This window comes from Rousettus aegyptiacus, unplaced genomic scaffold, assembly GCF_014176215.1.
Source record: "Rousettus aegyptiacus isolate mRouAeg1 unplaced genomic scaffold, mRouAeg1.p scaffold_m13_p_14, whole genome shotgun sequence".
Taxonomy (NCBI): domain Eukaryota; kingdom Metazoa; phylum Chordata; class Mammalia; order Chiroptera; family Pteropodidae; genus Rousettus; species Rousettus aegyptiacus.
The window spans coordinates 24,323,766-24,342,778 of NW_023416289.1; the positions used below are offsets into that span (position 1 = coordinate 24,323,766).

Below are 19,013 nucleotides of genomic sequence, written 5' to 3' on the forward strand. Positions count from 1 at the left end.
CATAACCCTGGGAAGCTGGCTCATCACCTGGACTCTTGATAGAAATGCAGAACCTCAGGCCCCAGCCCCACAGACTGAGTCAAACTTCACATTTTATCATCATCCCAAGATGATCCGTATGCACATTTAAGTTTGAGGAGCATTGCTCCAGACAGGGGTCAACAAACTTTTCCTATAAAAGATTCAGGCGTAAATATTTGAGGCTTTGCAGACATGTGGACTTTGTTGCAACTTTTCAACAGTGCTGATGTAGCTTGAAAGAAAAAGCAACTATGGACTCCACATAAAGGGATCATGGCTACCTTCCAAATAAACCTTTAAACAAAAGCTGGTGATGGCCAGGTTAGCATCTGGGCTGTGTTTGTGGACCCCTGGCCCAGAGACCTGACTCTGTGATTCCGTGTTTTCAGGTTATAGAACCAGATCTCACAAAGGGGGTGGAACTGAGCAGAAGGGCTCAGCTTCTGCCCCTGTGTCAGCCAGGTAGCAGCCCCTTTATCTGGTGTACTTGTCTGCTCTTATTCAAAGTTTCTTCTTAGTGACCGGGTCAGTTTAAGAGGCTTAGCTGCAGGCAGTGCTGGCATGGTCTGGGGGAGCCATGGTCTGGGGGAGGCCCTGCACTGTGCCTGAGCCTTGCTTTTCTCCAGAGGACAGGATGAAGGGAAAGAGCCCCTTGAAGCGCACAGAGGTGCTCTGCTCCATTGCCTCCCGCTCTCTCCTCTCCCCAAGCTATTACCACAGCTTTGGGGTCACCGAGAACTACATCGTTTTTCTCGAGCAGCCTTTCAATATGGATATCCTCAAGATGGCGACTGCATATATCCGGGGAACGAGCTGGGCTTCCTGCCTGGCCTTCCACAAGGAGGAAAAGGTAAGGCCTGGCTGGGACCACCAGCCCTCCTGGGCCTGCAGAACCCCAACATGAGGACAGTCAGAGTGAGATGTCCCCAGAAGCAGAGATGGAGGTTAGCACGGAGGAGGTTTCTTTGGGAAGGGGTAAGTGAACTACCATGCAGTCTCCCAGAGGCATCAGCCAACCTTCCAGAGAGTTCTGAAGCTGGGATGGTCCTTCAGAGTGGTCCCAAGTTAGGGCAAGGGAGCCCTGGCATTTATGCCCCCACAGTAGACCGTTCCCAATGGAGGTATGACCTTGGACAAGGTGCCCTCATCAGCCAAGGCAGTCCCTACTCACGCAGCAGCAAAGGGGCTGCTCCTCATCCTAACCAACATTTGGACTCCTTCAGCCTCCACCATCCACTGACAAGGCCCTTTCGGCATCCCTGTAGCTACTGTGTAATGCCAGGGAGGGGATGCCATAGATTATTCAGACGTCATAATGATAAGTGTTCCACCAGATGGTATAACAGAAATGTTTTCAAGGTAGGTACACTTGGGTGCTCAAAGGATGTATGCATGTGTGTGTGTCCCCATGTATATATAATGTCTATATGAAGGTATATTCATGTGTGTATATGTATCAATATGTGTATGAGTTGTAAGTATGCATGTATATGTGTATATATGTATTTATTTGCTGTTTTACTTGTGAAAAATATCAAATAATTCTCTGTGTCATCTATGCAAATAATACACAAGTATAGAAAGCAATATGTCAAGTCCCCTCCCCACCTCCCTGTCCCTTCTTTTACCCCTCCTATTCCACTATCCATTCAACACCCTTCTATTCCTCTTTTTATGCACCATGTATATTTTTATGTACATATACAAATATATGTTCCATTGGTGGCCACCTCTTTAAGTCCTGTCTTCTCAGGGAGGAAAGTGAGGTGTTTGAGGGAACAAAGGGGTTAGGTAAGGTCCCTCCTCTGCTCAGACCTTCCAGTTATTTCCCTTCCTCCATGGAATAAGATCGTCACTCATGGCCTGTACATCCTCACACGCCCTCATCACAACCACTGGCTCCCTGCTCACCCCACCTCTTCCTATATCTCCTGTGTCTCCAACCAGCCAAACATGTTCCTGCCTCAGGGCCTCTGCATTTTCTGTCCCCTAGAATGTTCTCCCCCAGATGGCTTCCTCTCTTCATTAATCTAGGTATCAGATCCCGAGGCCTTCAGACCCTGCCCTGCTTCATTTTTCTCAGTAGCACTCATCAACCTTCACATATTACATATTTGATTTTTGGCTGTTGGCCTCACCCCCATTGGAATATAATCCCCAGGAGACCAGGGGCTTGATTTTATTTGTCTCTCCAGTTTCTGAGAAAGTGTCTGACGTGTCATAGGCCTTCTATAAATATTTGTGGAATGAATGAGTGGAGCACAGGTGCAGCAGGGAAGCCAGCTGAAGTTAGGTTTGCTCCACAGCCAATTCCCTGAACACACTGAAGGGCATCCCACTGGCAAGACCTCTAGGCCTCTAATCTGAGGCCCCTGGGGATTCCCTGGCTTTGGAGAGTCCCATGGGGAGATGACAGAACCCCCGATGGCAGGGCAGAGAGCCCTGGGAAGGGCTTTGGAATGCATCTCAAGAACTTTATGAAAATCCCTGTGGCTGACCCAGGGATTGAGATCCTGGGGAAGAAAAGGGACTAAAGTAATCACCCCAGTACTCACCTCCCTACACTGACCCCCACAACCACACTGTCAAAGTCTTCCTCCTCTGTGCCCCTTTAACATTCAAAGTTTGATTTCAACGGGAGGTAAGAAAGAAGCAAACAAGCAGGAAAGAGGTGATGAAAGAACAGCCTGGAGTAGTCTGTCCCGCCCTACCTTTCAGATGGAGGGTGGTTGGGCCAAAGCTGCCAAAAGATAGAAACACCCCCCTCCATTTGTATTAGGCAATTGGGGCTGCAGATATGGCTAATTACCACCCAGAGTGATACTGCCTGTGACGCCCAGAGTGTGTGCAGAGGCCTAATGAGCTGATACCCACGTGGGCAACTTAATAGAACCAGGTCACTCAGCTCTCCAGGGCAGGGGCGTTGCTGTGACAACTGCATCCTGGTAGTAGGTTCTGAAGTGGAGGTTGGAGAAGGGACCCAAAAGGATAAGTGTGGTTTTGGTGTTTTAGGGGCTCTGGCTGTGGATGGAACCCAGGGAGGCCTGGCAGTCTGGTACCTGGTCAGTTCTCCCCAACTTGGCTATTTCCAGGAACCTGGAAAGTTGTCACCCACCTGGAATCACAATCAAGTGAAGGAGGGGAACCAGAGCGCCCCCTGGAGCCTCTCCTAAACACTGTCCTCTTGGTGATGTGGAGGCCCAGGTCCCTCAACTTCCTTCCTCTCCATCAGAAAGAGATGATCACGAAATGTAACAATGGAGAGTCCCCATTTACTCAGTGCCTCTGCATGGCTGGCACTCTGGAGGTGGAACACAGAGGGTTGGAAGGGGGAAGGGACACTCCAGGGTCACGAGCTAGTACATGGCAGTGCTGGTACTTGTCCCATACCCGATGCCACCGCACTGAGCCAGTGGAGGGAGAGCTGACTCCTGGATGTGCATCTTCTTTTAGACTTACATTCATATTATCGACCGAAGGACTGGGAAGCCTGTGCCCACCAAGTTTTACACAGATCCAATGGTGGTCTTTCATCATGTCAATGCCTATGAAGAGGACAGCTGCCTTCTGTTTGATGTCATTGCCTATGAGGACAGCAGCCTCTACGAGAGTTTCTACTTGGCCAACCTGAACCAAGACATTAAGGAGAACTTCAAGTTCACCTCCGTCCCTACCCTCAGAAGGTTCGCTGTGCCCCTCTGCACAGACAAGGTAAAGGCTTAAAGGAAGGCCCATTTTATTCTTTGGGAGATGTGAACCCAGGTAGGAAGTTATTTCGGCCCTGATTTGATTGATATTGAAAACCAAAATGAGCTGTTCTTAAAGAAAGAAAATGTTTTCATTATTTCCCCAGAAGTGGTGGATAGTCATAGTAGAAACTTTAGAAAGTATAGATTAAGTAAAAGGGGGAAAAAATCTCCCATAAACCCCATTGTGGATATATCCCCCCACGTATCTCTCTCTCTATTAGATAGATAGGTAGGTAGATAGATAGACAGATAGATAAATAGATTAGATAGATGATAGATATATGGATAGTTGATAGATATACATACATGTTGATATATATGTACATATATAATTGATACATGTATATAGTACATATAGATAGTATGGCATACATATACATACATATACATATATATAAATATATATAGTCATTTATGTCTGACTTCTGTCACTCAGCATAAGGTTTTCAAGATTCATCTGTGCTGTAGCATGACTTAGTACTTCATCCTTTTTCGTGGCTGAATGTGTACATACTCTTTTGTGTACTGCTTTTTTTTTTTACCTATTTGTATATCTAAACATCTCTCCATAACATTAAATGTTTGTCTACAACATCATTTTGATATCTCCTGACAGTACCCATGGCAGGGATTCAACACCATTAGTTTACTCAGTGCCTTGCTGTTGAATAGTCCTGTTCTTGCATTAGAAATGACCACTAGGTCAGACGTTATCTTCAATTAGGGTGATGCTGCCAGGGCGCTGGGCTTGGTTTTGGAGTCTACGGAGGCTTCTGGCTCCAAAACTCACTGACTTCATGACCTAATTAATTTAAATGAAACCAAATTCAATTCAATTCAATTTTGATGGCTCATATTTACTAAATGCACTCTACATGCCAGATACTTTGCTAAGCTTTTTATTTTCCTTACCTCACTTCATGATCCAAACAACCTATGGGAGAGGTCTTCATATTAGCCTCATTTTACAAATGAAGAAACTGAGCCTCAGAGAGGTTAAAGAATGCTCCCAATGTCACAAAGCCCAGAATGGCAGAATCGAGAGATGCATCTCCACCAGCCTGTCTCTAAACCCATCCTTGTAGCTGGTAAGAGGTATAACTCTGCCGTTCTCCCCGGCAGGCATAACTCCTAGAAAGAACCCCAGATGAGTCACGCTGACCCTTCTCAGGGCTCTGCAGGCCTAGGGAATAGAGGGCACCCCCACAGTGCCCAGGAGGCCTTCTCCAACTCTCACAGCTGGGCTTCTCAATGCTGGGGTTCAGGCATCTTCCAACCAGTGACTGGGGCCTGCATTTAAACACCAGGTTTGTTTGTTCCTGTCTCTCCAGCACATCCCCATCTGAAGTCATCTGTGTGTCTCTGTTATGATCTTTACCATATTTCTTATCACCTCTATTTAACATTTACAAAGTCACATTTTTGTTTAAATCAACTCACTCATGAGAGGAAACTTATCACTATACAATAGAAAGCCAGCCTTGCTTGCTGCAAGTAGAAGGCAAGCATAAGAATAAAAAATGCAAATAAAGCAGAGGTCTTAAGCTCTAGCCAGATACTCCTGTTTGCCAAGACTTAATCTCTTTGTTAATAAGGAAATTGTAGAAGTATTAGTTGTTAAAGACATAATGGCACCTAACTGAGACTCTCTCCTTGACTCAGTCAGAAAGATTGGAAGAGAAAAAGGAATTAACTTTCTCTACAGGTGATTCAGGGCTATTGAATACGTGGCTATGCCTCACATGAGCATCACATGAGCCTTTGCAGCCCTTGCTTTGAGCAGGACCTTAGTGCAGGGCTTTGACCTCATGGTCTGGTTTCAGGAAGCAATGGGGCACAAAACACACAGGTGGCAAATCCTTAGGCCCAGCCCCCACCTCATGCCGACCTCAGCCCGGGGATGACACACAGAGAGGAAACACGCCCTCCCACTGCCCACACATTATAGGATTTTATAACCTTTTATCATGCTCAGAAATGGTTTTCTTCCTTGGAACCAAGCTAAGAAGTTTAGCATGTACATTTTAAAAAGGCTCTGTATGAGCCATCTGAGGCTTTGAAAGTAGCAAAGAGTGAGCCCTGGGAAAGGTAGCTCTGGCCACGCTTTTTAATTGCTATTTATTGTCCCTTAAAATTGTCTTCTTGCTTCACTTTCAAGTCACCCCACCTGCATATTGAAGTCAGAAAGTCAAGCAGGCAGACATGGCCTATATACCCAGATCCAGCAGCTCCAATTTCGTCCTATCCAAAGGCTTAAAAGGGAAGAACCACTGGAGATGCCACCCTTTCTAAAATCATTTTTAGCCTGGGGCCTTTGCACATTCCTGTCCCTTGGCCTGCAACCCTGTTCTCTTCCCATCAGACCTCTACTTCAGTCCTGGCTTCAGGAAGACTTGCCTGGGGGCTCTGAGACCATGTCAGTGCCTGCTGGGCCTCAGCCCAGACCAGTGAAGGCAGAACCTTGGGGTGAGACCCAGTGTGGACATGGTCTCAGAGTCCCCAGCAAATTCTAATTCATATCCAGGGAGCAAATTCCTGCTCATCCTTCAGGTCTCAACGTTACTACTCCCCTCAGATGGGTTTATATACTCTAATGGCACCTGCAACTCTTTGCCCAACATTTATCTCAAGTATAAGGAACTTCTTCGGTCACCTCTTCCTGTTGAAGCTCTGAGAGGGAGGGCCAGAACTTTGTCTTGTTAGCATTTTATCCCCTGCACTCATCATAGTGTCTGGTACTCAGAGACTCCTCATTAAGCTCTTAAATACTTTGAGTGAATGAATGAATCATGAATAATGAATAAATGAAAACATGAAACAAAGTCTCCAGAAAGATACAAGGTCTTCCTTTAGCATTGGAATATTTCCTAAGTGGAAAGTGTTTTCCATGTAGAATGAGCAAAAATGAAATATATTCAAAAGTCTGGGACCTCGCAGCTGCCCCAGATTCTCTTGTGTTCCGGCCAGCTGGGGTCAAAGGAAGGAGGGGCCTCTTGGCACCTTCAGCCTGTTTATGTAGGGTGGCGCGGGGGTTGTCAAAGGTTGGGCTGGGCTGGGAGGGGTGTGGGCGTATGCAGACAGTCCTGCCCGTGCCCTGCCCTTGTCCTGCAGGTGGGTCCATAAGCACTGACTCCCCTCTTGACAGCCATTTACACATAGGAGGCCATTATGGGAGGGGGGTGTGAGGTAATATGTATATTGGACCTAGAAAAGGTAGCTTCAACTCTCAGCTCAGGAGATTTGGTTTTTATCTTGTCTCCAAATGCAAAAATGACCCAATATTATAAGAGCAGCCACCATGAGAGTTCTTATGTGTCAGGCCCTGTGTTAGATGCCTTTTCTACTCTTAGACCCTGGCAGGAGGGGCCCTTGCTCTGGTCTTGGCACTTTGGGGGCCCTGATCTGGCCTTTCTCCAACAGTGTCCCTTCTCCACAGAGTGAGAAGTCCCTTCTTCACAAGTTAATGGGGTCATGCCCAACCAGAGGGATTTCAAAACAAGCCTGCAAGAGTTTGTTAAATTCTGGCTGGAAGGCAATTTCTTCCCAAAGCCAACAAGCATGGTGGCCACTGAAAGCAGCCGAGTCATGTTCATAACTGCTGTGTCTGTGGAAAAATTCAGTTTATCCTTCAACCAGTCAGACCAGTTTCAGGCTGGAGTTATAAGACATCTCTGCAGATCGACTCCCTAGGAATCAAGCCCGGGACATGCACAAGAGGCTTGTTGCTGTCATGTGACTAGCAAGGCACCAGGAAGGGGCTCACATCAATCTGTGTTGCTGGGCACGTGGAGGCAGTCAGAGTTTCTGGTTATAAGACACCGCAGATGTGCCAGGCACTGGGTGACTTTTCCATGCACCTCATCTCCTTTAATTCATACAACTACCCTGCAGAATACATGTTTTGCTCCTTAACAGTTAAAAGCTTGCTGAGTCATGCATTCACTCATTTATTCAGCAATTACTTTGTGGGAGCTATGTGCCATGCACTGAACAAAAAACTGGACCCTGTCCTTATAGGGAAAGACAAGCGGAAAAGAAGGAAGCCATCCATAAAGGAGATAATAACAGCTTGGGACAAAAGCCCTGGAGACCCTGCAGACTGAGTTGTTAGAAAAGGGGATGTTTGAGTTGAGACCTGCAGGATAGGAATGGGCCACCTCAGGGCCTTACACCTGCTTTGTCCTCCACTTGCAATGCTCTTGCTTCTGAGCAGGAGAATCGCCACATGAGGGTCTGAGCCCAGGCCCCGCTTCTCTCTGTGTGACCCTGGACAAGCCACTTTCCTTCTTTGGGCATCAGTTTCTTCTTCTGTAAATTGAGGTATTGAATTAAAATCTCAAAGGGCCCCTAAAGTTCAACAGCTAAAATACAGTAAATTTTCTCCCCTTCCCAGCCAAAAGTAGCTATTGTTCAAATAGTTTTGTTTTAATTATTAAAGCCCATTTTGGAAATTTGGAAAATAGATTAAAGTTTAAATGATAAGTCAGCCATAACAATAATTCTCCCCCATAAACTCTATGAAGGTGGAGACTTGTGGTCTTGTTTCTCATTCTCTGACCAGTGCCTAATTTCAACTCATCTCCAGTAATAGTGGCAGTAATCTAGTAGCAGCAGCAGCAGCAGCAGCAGAAATACGACAATGATATATCATCAATAGCGATTAACATTTGTCTAGCACTTCCTGCTAACCAGGCCTTCTTGTAAGTCATTTGCATAGATTATTTTATTTAATCTGCACAATAATTCAGAGACACATACAATACATATAGTATACTTCATTATACAGGTGAAGACATTGAACCTCAGATGCTAAGTAACTTGTTCAAGGTCTTATAGATAGTATGTGAAGAAACAGGGAGTAGTAGTAGATGCTCAGTAAATATTTAATCAATTGTGTTAAATCCCTCTCCTAGGTTATAATAATGGTGGTAAGATACTGAACAGAGCAAAGTCTGATTGCAATTTGAGACCAAGGAATGTTTTTGATAGATATTTTTCTCCCAAGTAACTTTTACTGAATATTTGTTTTCTTTTTAACAGTGATACATTTTCTTAGGGAAAATACTGAAGATACAGATAAGCATAGAAAAAGAAATTAAAGTCCCCATAATGCCCCCACCCACTATACTGTTAATATTTGGTATATTTCTTCCAGGTTCTTTTTAATGTAATTTTTTTTAACTTGATTGAGCTCTGACTGCATATGAAATAAACCCTACTGCTTTTTTCTCTCAGTATTCTATCATGAGCATTTCCCATGTTATTATAAACTCTTTATAAACATCCTTTTAATGACTGATGCAACCTTTTGCAGGTGAATCATCCAGTATTTAAAAAGTGAGAACTTACAAGTATGTTAATTCCATCTGTGAGAGATAAGGTGGCCCAGAGTAGGAAAAATCCATGGTTTTAGGGGCCCCAACCCTACCACCTACCAGCTATGCAAGTGACACTTGGCAGTATCGCTTCAAATCTCCAATCCTCATTTTTAACCTGGAAGTCCAATAGTATAATAGCTGCTTTCTGTAAGTAATGTGAGGCCAGAGCATTTTTTTAAATGTACGCAGTAAAACAGATGTTTGTTCTGCATAACAAATTTTCTTTTTTTGGAAAATTGATTCTTTTCAGGATGCAGAATTGGGTTCAAATTTAATTAAACTAGCATCTACAACAGCAAGAGCCCTGAAGGAAAATGATGACCAAGTCTACTGCCAGCCAGAGTTGCTTTATGAAGGTAAATGCATTCTCTCACCCTGTGTTTAGGGAAGGGCAGGATTTCATGAAGATCCCCGGGCCTCCATGTAATACCTCCTTCCGATGCAGAGGAGCTATGCTTGGATGTTGGATGAGATACAAAGAGGAAGGCTGTTGGAACACCCCCAATGAAAAGCATTTGGGGACAGTTGTCTTTCACATACCTTCAGACACCTCAAAGGAAGGCATTGGTGGTCGTTGGGCCTGGCAACTTTCGCGGCTATCCTCTACAAATGCTGCAATGTATTGAACACTGACTTACTGAACGAGCACAGCATGTTCAGATTTGTACCTCTATACACTCACAACACCCTGCAGAATAGGTGCTATCAGTCCCATTTTACAGAGGAGAAAACCAGGCCTTCAAAAGATTCAGTTACACATACAGTGTAAACTCCCTCGAACAGAAGTCACACTCACTGGAGCAAAGCTTCTCAACGTGGCATTTCTGACACCTAGGCTTGTCATTCTTTGGGGTGGGGCCATCCTGTGCATCGTAGGATATTGAGCAGCATCCCTGGCCTTGACCTACCAAATGTCAGTAGCACCCCCACCCTGAATTGGAACAGCTAAAAACGCATCCAGACATTGACGTGGGGGGCACCATCTCCCTGATTGAGAACCACTGCTCTGGAATATAATAAGCCCGAGGGGCGGGGACCATGTTTCTGTGCTCAGTTTGTTTCAGTCTGGCTTAGCCAGGTCTGAGCTCAACACTTAAGTGTGAAATGAACAGGCTTGCCCAGGACACTCAAAGAGAGGCAGGGCGTGGCTCTGAACTCAGAGTTTTGCTCCTCACTTTGGTTGCCCCATGCTAGGTTCAGGCATCTGGAAAGGTATAGTCCTGAGGACTCTCATAGGATGGCCTCAGATTTGCCCACTAAGAACCATTTCTGTAAACAGCATCCTGTGGTTTCTGTAGCCAAGTTCTGTGTGGCATCACAGCCTCTTGGAATCTTTAGAAGTGAAAATATAGATCTCGTTCCTGATTAAGGCATCAAGTTCCATTTCCTCTCACTCGTCACGTGTGGGCAGAGAGAGGCTTAAAACATTATAGTCTTTTTGTTTCTGAGAATACCTGTTTATTGTAGCAGTCTTGGGCAATATTGAAAAGTATGACCATAGACAAATCCCTCCACCCACAACAACCCTAGGAAATACCCATCTAGTCTTTTCTATTGTGTACGGATTGCTTAGCATATGCCAGGCCCTCTTCCAGGGGCTGCTCAGACACGCTCTCCTTCCACCCTGCAGTGTCATCCTGTTATCACTCACATTAGATGAGTTCATATACATAAAGGGCTTAGCTTAGGGCCTGGCCCGTAGTGAGAGTCCAGCAAAATTTAGCCGTTATTAGAACAACTCTAACAGACAGGTACTGGCACGTATTATTCTTGTTTTAGAACCGAGGACAACAAAGCTGAGAATTCAGTAACTTGCCCAAAGATAGGCAGCAAAGCCAGAATCTGAATCCAGGTTTCTCTAACTCGAAAACCTTCAACCTCTGCATTTATACTTTTACCAAATGTGTACCATACCATCTATAATGTTCTGAAATGGCCTTTTCCACTTAATGAATATAGCATGAGAATTTTCATACATCCTAAAGATTCTTCAAGAATGTGGCTTTAATAGCCATGCTGGCATGAATCTTACTTTACATAACGAAACACCTATGGATGGCCATTTACAGGATAAGGGAAACGGTTAGGGGTCTCAGAACAGGTTTGAGAGGCCCAGGAGCATCATGGAAAGTCTCAGGTCTACTTTTGGACCAACCGTGGGTATTAATTTCAGATTTAAGTATGTGGGTGGGCCTTTCTCACATTCATCTTGATCTGTCTCTTAGAAGTTTCACTATTACTCACCTGTTAAATTAGATATCTTCCCATCTCAATAATCTATTCCCCTTCACTCCTCACTGAGCCCGATAATCATTTATGCCTTGGGTTCTTCTCATGAGGCCTTCATGTGGCAGATGTGTCCATCCCTGCTTCCTCTTTTCTTGGACATTACGTTTTCACCAGAAATATTTTCTTTGTAAATATTTTTACATAATGCTATTATATGAATTCACAGATTTAACTATTTCCTATTGACACTCCTTTCCATGGATTCAGAAGTTTCTTTTCACACCCACACACTCATGTGTGTACACACGAGTACGTTTTTTTAAGAGCTTTAAAAAATTGCAGTAGCCTCTGATTTTAATCATGCAATTATTTTTGATTTCTATCTTGGATAATTAAAGATGTTTATATACTTAAAAACCAGGTCTGTCTTACCTTGCTCCTGAATCTTCTAATGGAGCTTGGGTAATTATCAGAGATTCCCTCCCCTTGCCCTATGACCACCTTGATCTAATCCAGGGCCTGAATCAAGTTCAGGGATCCTGTCCTGTGGACAGGACGCCCAGCCTGGCATGAAGGGCGGATGCTTGAGCCCTCAGTAATGAGAACTTCATCAGCTGTCATTCTTTCTAGGCTTAGAGCTGCCTCGGATCAATTATGCTTACAACGGGAAGCGATATCGATATGTCTTTGCTGCTAAAGTTGAATGGAGTCCCATCCCAACCAAGGTATTGATCCCTATGGAATCACAGCCTGCAATAATTGTGTCTGTCTGCAAAGCTGAATTCTCAGGTTCTCAGACTGGGTGACAGGAGGGAGGGCAGGAGGGAGTTCCCCTGGGGCACAGGAGATAGGTCAGAGAGTGAGGTCAGTTTGGGACAAAATACATCTGAAACAATGATGAGCCATGCAGAAGAGGGAGCCATAGCCAGTGGGCTGAAGCTCAAGAAGAGAGATCATGCCTGGAGTTTATCCATTGATTCATTTCATACATGGTTATTGAGCACCAACTATGTGCTGTAAGGTGGTAGGCACCAAGGATAAGGAAGTGAATGAACAGGGGGATCCTATTCCCTGCCCTTAAGGAACTCGCCCTTTCAAGCCACAAACATACAGTTGAAACTTAGGGGTTCATTTTTTTAAAACTACTACCTGTGGAATGCTTGCTGTATCCCAAGGACCATGCTAAGCGCTATACAGACATCACTTTTCCTTAAAAGTTTCATTTTTTTAACAATAAAATGGAAAATCTTTTTTGAAATGTAAACTACAGAAATGCACACACCCCAAGTCACTCCCCACTAATTGCACACCCTAAGGGGAAACAGGCCCCTTGGAGATTCAGAAAAGTACAGGGACCTGTACTTTTAAAACAACAAAGGAATTATATTATACTTGAAATGTTTGCATTGAATATATTCATTTATTTAATACACATAAAAATTGCAATGTAATGCCAAATACCAGATAGATTCAGGATTTTTATTTCGAAAAGAATTCAATATGTGGTATCAGCTATATGGTGGCAGGAGGAAGAGGAAGCTCGCTGCTTTCTTTTCTGTTGTTATACTGACCAGAGGTAGGTGTTATTTTGGAGTCTACACTGGAGGGGCTTAATCTTTCTCTGTGGGCCTCGATGCCTTCGTATTCGCAGAGAATAAGCGTGCTTTTCAAGTCATCCTCATGTTTCTCCTCTTTGGATGTACAGATACTAAAATATGACGTTCTCACAAAATCGGCCTTACAATGGGGAGAAGACGACTGCTGGCTGGCAGAACCCCTGTTTGTACCCACGCCAGGTGCTGAAAATGAGGATGATGGTAAGACTCTGGGAAGGGGAGCCTGCCCACTGCATTCTGTGATTACCCCTCAAACAGAGATCCCTGGGAACAGTGACCCTGCCCACATTACATAGCTGGTGGAGCCATGCTTTGACACCCAGGTCTGTCTGAGGCCAAAGCTGCCGAGTTAGGGAGTTCTCAAGACTACCCTTACTTCTGACATCAACTGCAAGTTTAGTGGTCCCCAAGACCACCCTCAGTTTTGATGGGACTTATAGAACACACTGAACTGTTATACTCGTGGTTACAGTTTATCATAGTGAAAGGATGCAGATTGAAAGATGCGCATGAGACAACATCCAGGAGAGTTCCATGAGTGAGCTGCCAGTTATCCTCTCCCAGGGAAGTCATGGACCATACCACCTTCTTCCACACCAACCAGGGAAACTACCCGAGTTGCTGACACCTGAGCCCTTATGTCAGAGCCTGTTTGAGGGCTTAGTCATGTAGCCATGGCTGACCTTTAGTTTTCAGCCTTTCTGGAGGTCAGACTGACTCATTGTGATCCAGAGACCCCATCTGAATCACTTTGTGAGGGAATATGTTATCTGGCTGGCCCCAGGTAAACAAAGACACTCTTATCAGGCATTCCCAGGGCTTAGGGGTCACCTGCTAGGAGCAAAGGACAGATCTCCCTTTAAGGGGATTAAGTTGTTTACTACACAGAAGCCCGCTTCCTTCCAACTGATGCACCCCTCTCTACCAGAGTAGATCTTAGTTTTAAAATTCATTTTCATGGCTGGGTCAGAGTTCTCCACTCTATAAGCATGTAACTTATTTGTGTAGCACCTGGAAATGTGTATTTGTGGCTCACCTCTCTTCTGGGTTTCCACATGACCAAATGGTCCTTTTCCTTCTTGATTCTGCCTTTGACCCAGAAATGCCCTGGCCATACCCCTGGGGGGTGCTAAGGAGGGTAACAAGAACCATGGGTGCCCCCCCCCCACGAGCTGCCAGCCGTTTCCCTCAGGTGAGAAGGGAGTGGCTTTCTACCTACTGATCAGGCATGGCACAGCACCAGGTGGGGAACTCAGTGTCTTTGTCATCTCTGAAGTGGGAGATTGTTGATACTACCTCCTTCTGAGGCCCGCCTTCCACTGGACTGCACGAGTGTATCCTATACATTCCCTCCATGGGCAGTGAGTAGCATTTTCATCATTTCACCAAAGGAGAGGCTCAGAGAGTGAAGTAACTTGCCCAGGGTCACACGCCCACTGCCTACAGGGTAGGATTTGAATCTAAGCCGATCTGACTTCAATTATGCTTAGCCACTCTGAAACCTGAGAGGCCTTGGGAAAAAGCACAAATGTTTCCTGGAAGTTTATGTGCATTATTTCATTTAACCTTCTATTTCTTGAGAACGTGAAGAATGTTTCCATTTTACAGAGGGCAAAGGTGAGGCTGCTGCGTGCTACATATGCATAAAGTGAATTGGGCTCATTCAAATGCCATTTGAGTCTTTGGCCATACCACCCTAACACGCCAATCTCGTCTGCAAATGCCATTTGACCGCAACTAGTCTGAGTTTAGCTGAGTGACATATATTAGCTTAATTGCAGCATCGAAACATTATATAATTAGTCTCCAAACAAGAAAATAGCCATTCTTCAGTGCTTGCAATAATTTACAAAGTACTTTTATAACTCACCATGCAAGATATTGGCCCAGCAACCCTATGAAGGTAGGGAGCATTATCTTCACTCTATAGATGAAGAGACTGAGGTTCACAGAGGTAAAGGGACTGGCCCAGCCAGGGCTGGAAGCAGGTCTGCAAGCAGGTCTGCTGATTTCTAGTTCACTGGCCTTTCCCTTCTGCTCACAGAGAATATCAAATTCACTTCCCTTCTGTTGGATTAGGTACTTATGTTCAAAGAGGACAGGGAGACATAGCTGAGGAACTTATCCTTCCACCTGGAGTAGGTTCAAAGCTGAACTTTTACAAAGTGTCTCTTTTTGTTTCCCCAAAGGAATTATCTTATCAGTCGTTATCTCTTCGGATCCCCAAAAGCCACCGTTTCTGCTTATTCTGGATGCCAAAAGTTTTACAGAACAGGCTCGCGCTTATGTTGATGTGGAGGTACACCTGGATCTCCACGGGTTATTCATCCCAGATACAGACTTCGACTCAGGGAAGCAGGCCCCTTCCCAGGAAGTCCGGGACGGGGCTTCAAACTGCCATGTGGTCTGAGACCAGACAGGCTTGAGGCCCTGGGAAGAACTAGCAGGCTCCCACAGGACCCAAGGTTTGATCCCTCCCTGGGTAGAGGAGAGGTCCTTTATTTCTTTTTGTGTTTATTCTTTCAGTGTTTGCATTGAGACAAAGATATGGAGATAGAGTTTATGAGTATCTTTTCTTTCATTTGATTTTGGTTATAAAAACCCTATTTGAAAGTCAATCAAGTACTTATTGATCAGCTCTAGCACTTCTAAGAAAGTCCCTTTCCTATAAAGACCATGACCATAAATCAGAAATTGTTCTTAGAATGAGCAACCATTGACATATTAAAGAGATAGATAAATATTTATCATTGCTCCTTCCTCCCTTCCCTCCTCTCCTTTTCCTCTCTTCTTTCCAGTGGACTAAATTGTGTGTCTTGGAATTCTAGCTTTCTCTACCATGCCCTATTAATAAATTATGTGGCCAGGAAGGCATGTCGCTTTGTGGTCATTACATGCAAAGCAAAGCATAATACAAAATAATAAAAACTTTAAAGTCTGTTCAGACCTTATTTTATTTTTACATGGCTTCTTTCCTCTGAAGTTCTTCTAAGGCAATAAAATAGAGTGGCCCAGCTAGATGGTTGGTAGCTAGCTAGATGGCTCATTGGACAACCAAAGGTTCAATAGATTAGTGCAGGAATCCTCCTTTGCAGGAGCAGTTAAGGGACTGGACCCTGACTTGACTGGCCATAGTTGAGGGGCTAGAATTCAGGATTGAGTCCTAGACCAGGGCTGGCAGGAGGGGTTCTTGCCTTATGCTGAGAACCAGGACAGCAAGCCACATCTGTGTCTGTACAGGAAAGAAAGTTCTCCATGATGATTGTGCTGCCAAGATAGACCAGGCATTTGGGGCAGAGGTGGAAGGAGCTTGGTGGTGGGGATGGAGGATGCTGGAAGCAAGCTGAGTAAGGTCCCTTGTGAGTACTGGGAGCCCCGTGAACATCGGAGTCTTGCCTTTATATATAGTGGGCACCTGGTGCCTGGACAATGTAGGTAGACTGGACAATTCCCAGGTATCCATGTTATGGGGTTGGGAGGAGGGGCTGGGATTCTACCCTTATTGGACCTGCCTCCTCTTGAGTCTAGAGTCTAGATTTTGTTCAGTCACTAGTGGGGATTCAACGTCATGCTTCGGAGACAGGAAGAAATCTCTAGTGACAGTACATGAAATACTCCAGAAGGAGCAGATGGTCTTCACTTTTGCCCTGCAGCCACCCTGAAGCCATACTTAGATTCCATTAAAGTGTAAGTTCCATCAAGTCAGGGAGGTTTTTTCTTTTTTAATTTAAAATTTTGGTAAAATTGTAGATTCATGTGCAGTTCTAAGAAATAATACAAGAGATCCTACATGGACTTTACACAGTTTCCTCCAACGGTAATATTTTAGTACAATATCACAAACAGGATATTGACATTGATTCCATCCACAAATTTTATTTAGATTTCCCTGGCTCTTTTCACATAGCAGAATTCCTTGAAGATTCATCCAAGTTGTTCCATGTTCGGTATGTTTTATTCACTACTTTATCCTGAGCACCTAGAATACTGCCTGGTGGGTGGAGGCTTTCAATAAATATTTGTTGAAAAAATGAATTAATTCCCTCAACAAACAGATTCAACTGGATAATATACCAACAAGAAATAGATATTTTCTACTGAAGATCTCCTGGAAAGACGAGGAAGACAGTTCGCATAGAACCCAATGACAGCACACAAAATTTCCACAAAGGTTCCTCTCTCCTGCCATCCTTGGTCTCTCCTCTCTCTCTTCTCCTGTTGGTCCCTCAAAACCTCCTCTATCATCTAGCATTTTCATTTCACCCTTAGCTTATAGATCCCCTTGAACAAAACTTGAACCTGGAGATGGCAGAATGAAGCCTATCTACTCTTTCTCAGAATCTCCTTCAGGGATCCCAGCACCTCCAGCCTTGACAAAAGGCATCAGGAAGAAATCTCAACTATGGTGGTCTAAGAAAAGTGTGATTGAGGTCTGCATTCAGGTGGCCAGAATGGAAAAGAGTTGTGACAAATGTGACAGTCACTCACTCATTATTCTACTTTAAATATTTGAGAAGAGCTGTGGAATTAATAAATGCTTCCCCACCTCCATTCTACTCAATTCCAATTGCTAAATAGTACCTAGACCTAATCATGAAAAAGGGTGCAGTTCTGCATGGAAGAAAAATAGGTCTGTGGTTTGTTTACCTTATTTAAGATGAGAGGTGAAATACCAGACTGATGAGGAAACTTGGCACACCAAATCTTTTTTTCTCAGTTTCAGAAACAGCAAAGGTTGATACCAGGATATCCAACTTATCTTGGTCCTTAATTCCATCACATTTCACACACAGCCCAGGGTAATGAGCTCAAAATGCCACGGGAGCTAAGACGCATGTGCCTTTCTTAAGGCACCACAAGGCAGTCCATCTTATCCTCAAGCCTTCCTTGTTATGCTTCATGTGGGTGGAATACGTGACCAGGAAGTTCTACAGGAAAAATCAGTCCAGATTTGTTTATTGCTTTGTTAAAGCCACAACATTTCACAAGTATTCTAAGATGCAAGCATCAGGTACACGGTAAGCCCTCAAATGTTTGCTGATACACTAACTTCTTCCTTCAAGGGTTATTCTAAATTGATTATGATTCTGAAAGAAACTGGATATATATACATGGACAAATCAACTCACACAAAAAAAGTCTAAATGCATTTCAATACATTAGCATTGTAATGGCTCATGCTCACTTCCTCCCAACCAAAGTTACTGCTGTCTGGTTGACTCCATTAAGAAGGTTTTTGGTCCAGGTTAAATACAAACACCTTTGATCACCTCCTAAGCTGTTTTAAGACTGTTTGGGTGGTTTTTAAATGAGAAGTCTTTCCCATGCAAATCAGGATATGCAGACAAAAGGCATCACCACCTTCTTTGTCATCCAACAGTGGTGAGAGACCTGAGGCCTCAACACCAACTTCCTTCTAGGAGTTTAGACTCACTCAGCAGCCAGGTGCAGACAAACACAGGCCTGACTGTTGCAGTTGCTGGGCTGCATCAGGAAACAGTCCCTTTAGGTCAAGCACCAGCCAAGAAGCTGGGGATCTTGGACAAGGCAAGCAAAGAGAGAATTGGGACCACTGTGGGGATGAGCCAGCCTTTTCCAGCCTTTTCTGGTGATCTGGAAAGGCTTTCTGGAGAGGTGTACATCCAGGGGCTGCCTAGTGGCCAGAAGGAGCACCTGGCAAGGTACTGGTCCTTGTAAACTGAGGGTGCAACTCAGGATGAGGATTTGGAAGTGGATGTGGGTTGACTGGTCGAAGCAGGTGTACAATGAATTCCCTGAGAGCAGTGGAAAGGGAATTGGGGATTTTTTTTTCTCTAGTTATAAAAGTTATATATATATATATATTCATTGTAGAACACCTGGATACATTTTTTAAAAAATGAGAAAGACACTCATGTCCCACCACAAAAAGTAATTCTGGTGCATTTTTTTCTGGGCACAGTTTACACATTAGCCATCACTTTAAAACCTACCCACCAGTTTATAACCTGCTTTTTTCACTTAACATGATACACACATAT

At 44.3% G+C, this 19,013-nt stretch overlaps 1 protein-coding gene across 9 annotated transcripts in view; it reads left to right on the plus strand.

Moving 5' to 3' along the window:
- BCO1 (beta-carotene oxygenase 1) overlaps positions 1-19,013 on the plus strand; it is a 69,856-nt gene that overhangs the window by 43,152 nt on the left and 7,691 nt on the right. For 7 of the 9 annotated variants that reach the window (XM_036231508.1, XM_036231510.1, XM_036231512.1 and 4 more), the window contains 6 exons: positions 648-871; positions 3,475-3,732; positions 9,399-9,504; positions 12,008-12,102; positions 13,083-13,194; positions 15,183-18,788. In XM_036231508.1, coding sequence (XP_036087401.1) covers positions 648-871; positions 3,475-3,732; positions 9,399-9,504; positions 12,008-12,102; positions 13,083-13,194; positions 15,183-15,403 — 1,016 coding nt within the window. In that variant the 3' untranslated portion in view covers positions 15,404-18,788. Of the gene's footprint in view, positions 1-647; positions 872-3,474; positions 3,733-9,398; positions 9,505-12,007; positions 12,103-13,082; positions 13,195-15,182; positions 18,789-19,013 lie in introns of those variants that run through there. The other 2 variants (XR_001599531.2, XR_001599530.2) reach the window with 1 other exon arrangement.